The following is an 11,639-nucleotide window of genomic DNA, read 5'->3' on the forward strand; positions in this document are numbered from 1 at the left end:
TTGCTTACAACCATTGAAATTACTAAGTTTGACATTATTTTACTACACTGATTCCTCAATTGAACGTGAGTATGTCATAAATCTCTTTATTTTATTAGGAAAATGTTTCATACACAAATCAAAATTTATGAAAAAAAAAGCCCCTTTTCCTATTTTTTTTAAATCTGATTTGGAACAGTACTTAGAGTCTTTAAAATGTATACAAAACAAAATGTCAAAAAAATGTATTCGATATATGTCTGTATTTGGTTTGATATAATGTGGAATAGTTTTATTTAATTTTTCTCTAATTTCTTTGGATTCCCTCTGGCTGTTATGTTATGTTTTGCATGTTACTGTTAATAAAAAAAAAATTAATAAAAAAAAATATATATTTTTTTTAAATACAAAATAAAAAAATAAATAACAAAAAAAAGGAGAGAAACGTTTTTGCCCAAATGTTCATTTATTGGACCATGGCGTTATATGAAATGCATGTAATTGCTTAGTATCATGATAGCTTCAATAAGTAAAATAAGATAAAATAAACAAGAAATAAAATACATCGGATAACATAGTATGATTATCTTATACAACACAGTGGACTGTATTATACTGATCACAACACACTAGAGGTCGACCGATTATGATTTTTCAACGCCGATACCGATTATTGGAGGACCAAAAAAGGCCGATACCGATTAATCGGCCGATTTTAAAAAACCGTGTATTTATTTGTAATAATGACAATTACAACAATACTGAATGAACACTTATTTTAACTTAATATAATACATCAACAAAATCAATTTAGCCTCAAATAAATAATGAATCATGTTCAATTTGGTTTAAATAATGCAAAAACAAAGTGTTGGAGAAGAAAGTAAAAGTGCAATATGTGCCATGTAAAAAAGCTAACGTTTAAGTTCCTTGCTCAGTACATGAGAACATATGAAAGCTGGTGGTTCCTTTTAACATGAGTCTTCAATATTCCCAGGTAAGAAGTTTTAGGTTGTAGTTAAAGAAATTATAGGACTATTTCTCTCTATAAGATTTGTATTTCATATACCTTTGACTATTGGATGTTCTTATAGGCACTTTAGTATTGCCAGTGTAACAGTATAGCTTCCGTCCCTCTCCTCGCTCCTACCTGGGCTCAAACCAGGAACACATCGACAACAGCCACCCTCGAAGCAGCGTTACCCATGTAGAGCAAGGGAAACAACTACTCCAAGTCTCAGAGCGAGTGACGTTTGAAACGCTATTAGCGCGCACCCGGCTAACTAGCTAGCCATTTCACATCGGTTACACCAGCCTCATCTTGGGAGTTGATAGGCTTGAAGTCATAAACAGCGCAATGCATTGCGAAGGGCTGTTTGAATGAATTCTTACGAGCCTGCTGCTGCCTACCATCGCTCAGTCAGACTGCTCTATCAAATCATAGACTTAATTATAACATAATAACACACAGAAATATGAGCCTTAGGTCATTAATATGGTCGAATCCGGAAACTATCATCTCGAAAACAAAACGTTTTTCCTGTCAGTGAAATACGGAACCATTCCGTATTTTATCTAATGGGTGGCATCCCTATGTCTAAATATTGCTGTTACATTGCACAACCTTCAATGTTATGTCATAATTACGTAAAATTCTGGCAAATTAGTTTGCAACGAGCCAGGCGGCCCAAACTGTTGCATATACCCTGACTGTGTGCAATGAACGCAAAATGACACAATTTCACCTGGTTAATATTGCCTGCTAACCTGGATTTCTTTTAGCTAAATATGCAGGTTTAAAAATATATACTTCTGTGTATTGATTTTAAGAAAGGCATTGATGTTTATGGTTAGGTACACGTTGAAGCAACGTGTACCTAAGCGATTATATGCAACGCAGGACAGGCTAGATAAACTAGTAATATCATCAACCATGTGTAGTTAACTAGTGATTATGATTGATTGATTGTTTTTTATAAGATAAGTTTAATGCTAGCTAGCAACTTACCTTGGCTTCTTACTGCTTCGCGCAATGTAAAGCAGGTGGTTAGAGCGTTGGACTAGTTAACCGTAAGGTTGCAAGATTGAATCCCCGATTTGACAAGGTAAAAATCTGTCGTTTTGCCCCTGAACAAGGCAGTTAACCCACCGTTCCTAGGCCGTCACTGAAAATAAGAATGTGTTCTTAACTGACTTGCCTAGTTAAATAAAAGGTCTAAAAAAAATTTAAAAAATAAAAAAATCTGCCAAATCGGCATCCAAAAATACCGATTTCCGATTGTTATGAAAACTTGAAATCGTCCCTAATTAATCGGCCATTCCGATTAATCGGCCGACCTCTACAACACACACAAATACGTGCGCGCATACAGACGCGCGCACACACCAGAAAGAAGAACGATTCTGTAGTCATAAGAGGCATGGTGGGTGTCCAAAATAGCACCCTATTCCCTATATAATGCACTACATTTCAGCAGAGCCCTCAAGGTTCCCATATGGGCCCTGGTCAAAAGTAGTGCACTATATAGGGAATAGGGTGCCATTTGGGATGAAGATATGGACTCAGCCCCATGTTTAAAGGTGCCAGTACTGCCAGTGTCCTCTCTCCATCTGCGGTAAGGGCATGAGTCTCTCATATTTACATTGATGTATGTATTTTTTGCTTAGCTCTTCCTACCCTGGGTGATTGGTTGGACCTTCCACTACTAGAGCCCACCCTGGGTGGTCTGCCTAAATGGCGGGTCGGTCCCATGGGCTTGGGAGCATGTGACCGCCGGTGTTGTTGGAGATTGTTTTTCCGGACGTAGGCCTTCCCGCAGTCATAGCACTTGTACGGTCTCTCTCCTGTGTGCGTTCTGAGGTGGACCCGGAGGTCGTATTCCCTGGTGTAAGTCTTGCCACATTCAGGGCAGAGATAGTGTTTTTCTCCCCTGGGGGACATGGTGGGTTTCTGTGGTGCCGGAAGGTGGTGGCTTCCTTCCCTCTGCGGTGCCGGGAGGTAGTGGCTTCCTTCCCTCTGCGGTGCCGGGAGGTGGTGGCTTCCCTCCCTCTGCGGTGCCGGGAGGTGGTGGCTTCCCTCCCTCTGCGGTGCCGGGAGGTGGTGGCTTCCCTCCCTCTGCGGTGCCGGGAGGTGGTGGCTTCCCTCCCTCTGCGGTGCCGGGAGGTGGTGGCTTCCCTCCCTCTGCGGTGCCGGGAGGTGGTGGCTTCCCTCCCTCTGCGGTGCCGGGAGGTGGTGGCTTCCCTCCCTCTGCGGTGCCGGGAGGTGGTGGCTTCCCTCCCTCTGTGGTGCCGGGAGGTGGTGGGTTTGCGGTGCCGGGAGGTGGTGGGTTTGTGGTGCCGGATGGTTGTGGGTTTGTGGTGCCGGTAGGTTGTGGGTTTGTGGTGCCGGAAGGTTGTGGGTTCCCTCCTTGCCAATCTGATTCAGGCATCGTTGTGGTTTCCCAACATTATGTCTGTTGTCCGGAAGTTGTTTCACTGCTTCTGAAGAAGTCGTCCTCATGTCCATGTCAGGCAGGAAACTGGGATCCCTGCCTGCATGACAAACAGACAGAGAGAAAGGAGAGACAGACACAATGCAACAATGTTATTGTTAAGGTGTGGATGAGATTGTTTTTAAAACAACATGGTTTTGATCACTGACAGCTTGCTAGTAGTCCATCAGGAGGTATTAATGGTAGAGGACACTCACCTGTGTGCACTTTAAAATGCGTTTTGAGATTCCCTTTCTGGTTGAACGTCATCCCACACACAGAGCACTGGTAAGGCCTCTCTCCTGTGTGTGTTCTCATGTGTCTCTCCAGTTTGTTTGCTTGTGTGAACTCCTTCCCACAGTCTGGACACTTGTGAAATCTCTTTGCTCGCCGTCGTTCCTCTCCCCCAGAACAGTTGAATCGCTCGTGGGTCATCAGGAGTCCTTTACTGATGAAGCCCTTGCCACACTCAGAGCAGAGGAAAGGCATCTCTCCTGTGTGTGTTCGCTGGTGGACTTTTAACGTATACTTACTAGAGCAGGTCCGTCCACACACAGAGCACAGGGGCTTCTCCTCAGTGTGTGTTCGCTCGTGGGCTTTCCAAGCCGGTTTGTGGTAGTAACCCTTGCCACAGAAAGAGCAAGAGTAAGGCATCTCTCCTGTGTGGGATCGCTGGTGTTCTTTTAATGATTCTTTATTGAACCTCTTGCCACACACACAGCAGGTGTAAGGCTTGGCTCCAGTGTCTGTCTTCAAGTGAACCTCCAGAACGCACTTTGAGGAGAACTCTTGTCCACAGCAGCAGGTTATCTTCTCATTTGGGTCTGTTTTAATCTGTTCAGAATTCCTCTTTTGGTGGTATCTCAAACTACATTGATGAGCGAAGCCCTTCCCACACTCAGAGCAGGTATAAGGCTTCTCTCCTGTGTGTGTTCGCTGGTGTGTTTTCAAAGCTTGTCTAATAATGAACGTTTTCTCACACACAAAGCAAGCGTAAGGCTTCTCTCCTGTGTGGGTTCTCATGTGTATTTGTAGTGCCGATAATGTCTGGCAGTGTTTCCCACAATCTGGGCATGGGTGGGTCTTTTTCTTCCTCGTTCTGCGTTTTATCTGGTGTTGTTCAGGTTCTCCTGATGTAGAGGGTCTCTCCCCGGCTGCAGAGTGATGGCTGGGACTCTCTCCTGTGGGGATGAGACAGGACAGATATAGTCAGTGAGACTGAGCCAGACTCAGGTTCTCCTGATGTAGAGGGTCTCTCCCCGGCTGCAGAGTGATGGCTGGGACTCTCTCCTGTGGGGATGAGACAGGACAGATATAGTCAGTGAGACTGAGTCAGACTCAGGTTCTCCTGATGTAGAGGGTCTCTCCCTTATTTTACAACATCTCCTGTGCTTCTCCTGTTATAGAATTTATGGCAAAGCTATCCAAGAAAGCTCCCCAAATGGCACCCTATAAAGTGCACTAATTTTGACCATAGCCATAGGGTTCTGGTCAAAAGTAGTGGACTAGATAGGGAATAGCATGCCATTCTGGTCAACAGTAGTGCACTATATAGGGAATAGGGTTCCATTCTGGTCTACAGTAGTGCACTATATAGGGAATAGGGTGCCATTCTGGTCTACAGTAGTGCACTATATAGGGAATAGGGTGCCATTCTGGTCTACAGTAGTGCACTATATATAAAGGGAATAGCATACCCTTTGGGACCCATCTCAAGTGAGCCTGGCTCCAGCTACCCACCTGTATTATCAAGTTCCCAGTCTTCTTCTTCTTTGACTACGATATTAAATGTTGGTGTTTCACTGTTGATGTCCAGACTCACAGTAACCCTCTCCTGACCCTGCGGTGTGTCTTTCTGATCACCATGGTTACTGTCCTCCTGGTCACCATGGTTGTTGTCAGGACCCGGGGACACCATGGGTTGGGGTTCAGTGGAGCAGGATGGAGACGGGCTGGACGGGTCTTCAGAATCCTATATGATGAAGAGTGACAGTGCAGTTTTAACAGCACACTAGCTAGTTACACTATTAATATGTAGATTTAGCAATATGACACCATCCTAAATAGCAAGGCAATTTTTGTTTGCTTGTTATGGAAAAAGACAACTTCTCTTTGAAATAAACCTTTCCAGCTAAGTATAACTGGTTTAGGAACTATCAGTGGAGAAGGTGGAAAGCTTCAAGTTCCTCGGCGTACACATCCCTGACGATCTGAAATGGTCCACCCACACAGACAGCGTGGTGAAGAAGGCACAACAGCGCCTCTTCAACCTCAGGAGGCTGAAGAAATGTGTCTTGGCCCCGAAGACCCTCACAAACTTTTACAGATGCACAATTGAGAGCATCCTGTCGAGCTGTATCACCGCCTGGTACCGAAACTGCACCGCCCGCAACCGCAGGGCTCTCCAGAGGGTGGTGCGGTCTGCCCAACACATCACCAGGGTCACACTGCCTGCTCTCCAGGTCACCTACAACACCCGATGTCACAGGAAGGCCAAAAATATCATCAAGGACATCAACCACCCGAGCCACAGCCTGTTCACCCCCATATCATCCAGAAGGCGAAATCAGTACAGGTGCATCAAAGTTGGACAGGTAGGCTGAAAAACAGCTTCTATCTCAAGGCCATCAGACTGTTAAATAGCCATCACTAGATAACTTCCACCTGGTTACTCAACCCTGCACCTTACAGGCTGCTGCCCAATGTACATAGACATGGAATCACTGGTCACTTTAATAATGGAACACTAGTTACTTTAAAAATGTTTACATACTGCTTTACTCATATGTACATACTGTTTTCTATTCTACTGTATTTTAGTCTATGCCACTCCGACATTGCTCGTCCTAATATTTATATATTTCTTAATTCCATTAATTTACTTTTAGAGTTTTAGAGACTAATGCACTGTTGGAGCCAGGAACACAAGCATTTCGCTACACCCGCAATAGAATATTTTAAATATGTGTATATGACCAATAACATTTGATTTGATATCAATCAATGCAAACCAAAACACACCAGCTACTGTTGATTGTATTGTCATTCATCTAGCTAGCTGGCCAGTTAACTAGCTACGTTACCTTACTAGAAAACGACATCATATCAGCGAGCTACGACACAGTTAGCTAGTAACGTTACTGATGTTGCTACCATTCACTGTACTCTATAGAATACTGAGCAACTTGATTTGCTAGCTAGCCACAACATTTGGTATCGCAACCGCCGTGCAGACTGCAGAAAAGAGATGTGGCTAGCACACATTCAGAGTCTTACCTCGTCCATAGCATATGCAATGAATCCCCGAGCTAACTAATTACAAAGCTCATTTAGTTTCAAATGTACAATGATGACTGGCAATGTTGTTGGTCGTAACCTCGAGTCTCGTTGGATGGAGGCTGGGAAATACCAACGCCCGAGGCTATTTAATCAAAAGCTGCGGTCTTCCTTTCATTACATTTTTCTGCAAAAGTGTTTTGAACGATGAGATGTTATAAGTGAAGTTCGGTAAACTGTCGAACTCCGTTTGGCTTTTTACTTCTGGTATGAGGTTGTCTTTTGTTTGTGCTTTAGCGCCCCTATGCGGTCTGGAGAACAAAGACAATAGAGGACAAGTCTCTTGCAACGTAGTTCTCTGACCGTTTCTGAAGTCAAATGTTTTTATAGATCAAGGTAATAAAGAGAGAAATACGTTTTTCCCCCCTCCCAATGTTAATTTATTGGTCCATGGTATTATGACATGCAAGTCACTGTGGATTTCTTAGTCTCATGACAGCTTCAATAAGTAACATAAGATATAAAAAACACAAGGGCTAAAATGCAAACACTTAATTTTTGTTGATTAAAATATGCACAGGATGACAACTATAGTCGGAATGCTTATCTTACACAATACAGCAGACTTTATTGTACTGATCACAGACGAGGAAGCAACACACACACATCACCACCATCCGGGCTGAAGTCTAAAGACAACAGATGACATATCTTACAACTTAGCCATCTCTGCTTATACTGTCAATGAAATCAAAATGTTCTAAGGCATATACAAAAAGGCCAACGTTTGATACTGGCATTATGACATGTACGTCACTGTGGATTTGTTTTGTATCATTACAGCTTCAATAAGTAAAATAAGATATTTTTTATTTCTTTTTTAAACACTAGAATGGACAAAAAAGCAATCGCTTAATTTTTGTTGATTAAAAATATGTACATTACTATAACTACAGTTGGCAAGATTATCTTGCACAGTGGTAACAATTATTATACTGATCATAAATGAGGAAGCAACAACAACAACACACACACACACACACACACACACACACACACACACACACACACACACACACACACACACACACACACACACACACACACACACACACACACACACACACGGAAGCAAGAAGAACAGTTCTGTTTAGTCATGGGAGACATTGTGTGTCCAAAATGGCACCCTATTCCATTTATAGTGCACTACATTTGTCCAGAACCCCATGAGCCCTGGTCAAAAGTAGTGCATTATATAAGGAATAGGATGCAGACATAGCCATGGAGTTTAAAGGTGCCAGTACTGCCAGTGTTCTCTCTCCATGTCTGGTAACGGCATCGGTCTTTCCACTCGATGTAAAGGCATGGGTCTCTCCACTGTATGGAACGGCATGGGCCTCTCTACACTAGAGAACGGAGGCATGGGTTTATCAACCCTGGACAACTGCTGCTTAGAGCTTCCCATCCTGGGTGATTGGTTAGGTCTTCTGCTACTGGAGCCCATGCTGACGGGCCGGCCTAACTGACGGGTCGGTCCCATGGGCTTGGGAGCATGTGACCGCCGGTGTTGACGGAGCCCTTGTTTCCGAACAAAGGTCTTTCCGCATTCATCACACTGGTACGGTCTCTCTCCTGTGTGCGTTCTGAGGTGGACCCGGAGGTCGTATTCCCGGGTGTAAGTCTTGCCACATTCAGGGCAGAGATAGTGTTTTTCTCCCCTGGGGGACATGGTGGGTTTCTGTGGTGCCAGGAGGTGGTGGGACGTTTCCTCCCTCTGTGGTGCCGGGAGGTGGTGGTTTGTTCCATCCTTCTGTGGTGCCGGGAGGTGGTGGTGGGTTCCCTCCCTCTGCGGTGCCGGGAGGTGGTGGGTTCCCTCCCTCTGCGGTGCCGGGAGGTGGTGGGTTCCCTCCCTCTGTGGTGCCGGGAGGTGGTGGGTTTCCTCCTTCTGTGGTGCCGGGAGGTGGTGGGTTTGTGGTGCCGGTAGGTTTTGGGTTCCCTCCTCGTCATGCTGATGGAGGCAGCGTTGTGGTCTCCCAGCTTTACGTCTGTTGTCCCGAGGTTGTTCAGAGGGAGTCTCCATGTCAGCCACTAAACTGGGATCCCCTCCTGTATAGACAGACACACGGACACTCAGTGGGCCCATATGGGCCCTGGTCAAAAGTAGTGCACTATAGATGAATAGAGTGCCATTCGGGACTCAACCAATGCAACATGCAACAATGTTATTGTTAAGGTGTGGATGAGATTATTGTTTTTAAAACAACATGGTTTTGATCACTGACAGCTTGCTAGTAGTCCATCAGGATGTATTAATGGTAGAGGACACTCACCTGTGTGCACTTTAAAATGCGTTTTGAGATTCCCTTTCTGGTTGAACGTCATCCCACACACAGAGCACTGGTAAGGCCTCTCTCCTGTGTGTGTTCTCATGTGTCTCTCCAGTTTGTTTGCTTGTGTGAACTCCTTCCCACAGTCCGGACACTTGTGAAATCTCTTTGCTCGCCGTCGTTCCTCTCCCCCAGAACAGTTGAATCGCTGGTGGGTCGTCAGGTATGCTTTACTGAGGAAGCCCTTGCCACACTCAGAGCAGAGGAAAGGCTTCTCTCCTGTGTGTGTTCGTTGGTGGACTTTTAATGTAGTCTTATTAGAGAAGGTCCGTCCACACACAGAGCACAGGGGCTTCTCCTCGGTGTGTGTTCGCTCGTGGGCTTTCCAAGCCGGTTTGTGGTAGTAACCCTTGCCACAGAAAGAGCAAGAGTAAGGCATCTCTCCTGTGTGGGATCGCTGGTGTTCCTTTAGCCGTTCTTTTTTACCGAACCTCTTGCCACACACACAGCAGGTGTAAGGCTTGGCTCCAGTGTCTGTCTTCAAGTGAACCTCCAGAACGCACTTTGAGGAGAACTCTTGTCCACAGCAGCAGGTCACCTTGTCAGCTGAGTCTTTCTTCTGGTGTAATCTCAAGCTACTTTGATAAGTGAAGCCTTTCCCACACTCAGAGCAGAGGTAAGGCTTCTCTCCAGTGTGAATTCTCTGGTGGACCTTCAGTGCTGATAAGGATGGGCAGTGTCTCCCACACTCGGGGCAGGAGTGGGTCTTCCTGACTCCCCATTTCCTCTTCTGTTGTTCAGGTTCTCCTGAAGCGGGACTCTGTCCTTTACTCTTCTCCGTCTCCTCTCCTGTGTGTGTCCTGTTGTCTGTCTCCTCTCCTGTGTGTGTCCTGTTGTCTGTCTCCTCTCCTGTGTGTGTCCTGTTGTCTGTCTCCTCTCCTGTGTGTGTCCTGTTGTCTGTCTCCTCTCCTGCGTGTGTCCTGTTCTGGTGTCTCCTTAGTGTGTACAAGGAGACAAACTTCCTCCCACACGCTAGGCAGCTGTGAGTCTTAGTTTTGCGTTTCACTCGTCGTTGTTCAGGTTCTTCTGCTTCGGAATGTTCAGGATCTTCTGCTTCGGAATGTTCAGGATCTTCGTATTCGGAATGTTCAGGATCTTCAGATTCGGAATGTTCTGGTTCTTCCGATGAAGAGGGACTATATTCACTGGCAGATGGTTGGTTGGGACTCTTACCTGTGGGACAGAGACAGGAGAGAATAAGGAACAGAGGCAAGTGAGTCCAGCTCATGTTGTTATTCTTCATTTGGCCCTGGGGGAAATAGTCTCCTGTCCAGTGGGTGTACTTGTACATTCTGTCCCAAGGCTTGTACATCAAGCTGCCTTCCGTTACAGAAACAAGAGATAGGCTCCTGCACCTAGGCTTGCTTAATTACCTACAGACTGTGCAGTCTTTCGTTCAATCCAGCACTAACACAACAACTAACACAAAGTGCTCTAAGTTAATGGACATTAAAGTACATCTCATCTTAACACATTTAATCACTTACCTGTAACACAACAATCCCAGTCATCTTCCTCGTCCTTGACGACGACAACTTTTTGTAGAACTATCCGCAGACTACCCAGTTTTGACCTCTGGTCACCATGGTTCCTGTCAGGACCCGGTGATGACGCCGAGCGCTGGGGCTCCGAAGAACTGGCTGGGGACTGTCTAGATGGGTCTTCTGAGTCCTATGATACAAAATAGAGAGTGTGTCAGTGTAGTCTTAACAAAGTGATAAGGATCTGGGCCTATATATTAATAAAGCGTCTCAGAGTGTGGGTGCTGATCTAGGATCAGGTCCCACCCCCCTATCTACATAATTCATTTGTTATGATCCGAAAAGGCTAAACTGATCCTAGATCGGGCTAAATAGCCTGCGATTCTAGGCTGCTGAAGCTGAGCTAATCTGTATCTGTTTCCGATCTACTATAATTATCTGGCAAGTAACTGTGAAGTCTCTGTGACTGGGATTTAATACTCACGTCACTCACTTTCTCCCTCCGTTCTGGTGGTATGTGTCTCTCTGGAGCTGGGTCTGTCAACCTCTCAGCGCCCCCCTCGTTCTTGGTTCTGCTTGGTTCGGTGCCGTCCAGTGTGTCCACTTGCGCTGACTGGCTGGGGCTAGCATCTTGCTGTATTGTTTTGATGTCGTTTTGCAGTTGGAGTAACCAAGACATTCCCTGGTCCTCTAATTTCATTAAATCATCACTTTCACAATATTCTTCTATTTTACGACGCAACGAGCGATAATTCTTCCCTTTAACGTCGGAGCCATCTTGGCCAGCTATTCCACAACGTTCACACAGGTAACGTAAATTGTTCTCGGTTAAATTCCACAAACTCTGTTCGATTCCATCCAACAACGTTTCCCTCTCTCCGCTCATATTGTCCTACCTACGTACCAACAAAAATGTAGTCAATGGCAAGACAGCTTCACTCCGTTAAACATATTGTTAATTAGTTAGTACAGTATTCTGAAGTGAAGCAGCTAGCTAAATATTAACCATGCTAGCTAGCTTCTCGTCAACTACTTCCTATTTTGTT

At 45.2% G+C, this 11,639-nt stretch overlaps 2 protein-coding genes across 6 annotated transcripts; both read right to left on the bottom strand.

Moving 5' to 3' along the window:
* Window positions 1-426: 426 nt before the first annotated feature.
* Window positions 427-7,003, bottom strand: LOC106594105 (uncharacterized). 4 transcript variants are annotated; one of them, XM_082968680.1, is made up of 5 exons: window positions 6,726-7,003; window positions 5,573-5,916; window positions 5,190-5,421; window positions 3,668-4,630; window positions 427-3,510 (listed from the first exon to the last, which is right to left on the bottom strand). In XM_082968680.1, the coding sequence occupies exons 3-5, from the start codon at window positions 5,365-5,367 to the stop codon at window positions 2,618-2,620; spliced, it is 2,034 nt and encodes a 677-aa protein (XP_082824806.1). In that variant the 5' UTR covers window positions 5,368-5,421; window positions 5,573-5,916; window positions 6,726-7,003; the 3' UTR covers window positions 427-2,617. The 4 variants fall into 4 exon arrangements, with proteins under 4 accessions (XP_082824806.1, XP_082824801.1, XP_082824804.1 ...); XM_082968675.1 differs by lacking the exon at window positions 5,573-5,916; XM_082968678.1 differs by having other exon boundaries at window positions 5,190-5,916.
* A 315-nt stretch (window positions 7,004-7,318) lies between these two features.
* LOC106594097 (uncharacterized) lies at window positions 7,319-11,639 on the bottom strand. 2 transcript variants are annotated; one of them, XM_014185474.3, is made up of 4 exons: window positions 11,087-11,639; window positions 10,600-10,783; window positions 9,056-10,285; window positions 7,319-8,831 (listed from the first exon to the last, which is right to left on the bottom strand). In XM_014185474.3, exons 1-4 carry the CDS (start codon window positions 11,477-11,479, stop codon window positions 8,014-8,016), a joined length of 2,625 nt encoding a protein of 874 aa, XP_014040949.3. In that variant the 5' UTR covers window positions 11,480-11,639; the 3' UTR covers window positions 7,319-8,013. The 2 variants fall into 2 exon arrangements, with proteins under 2 accessions (XP_014040949.3, XP_014040946.3); XM_014185471.3 differs by having other exon boundaries at window positions 11,078-11,639.

This window comes from Salmo salar, chromosome 02 (assembly GCF_965601325.2).
Source record: "Salmo salar chromosome 02, fSalSal1, whole genome shotgun sequence".
NCBI lineage: Eukaryota > Metazoa > Chordata > Actinopteri > Salmoniformes > Salmonidae > Salmo > Salmo salar.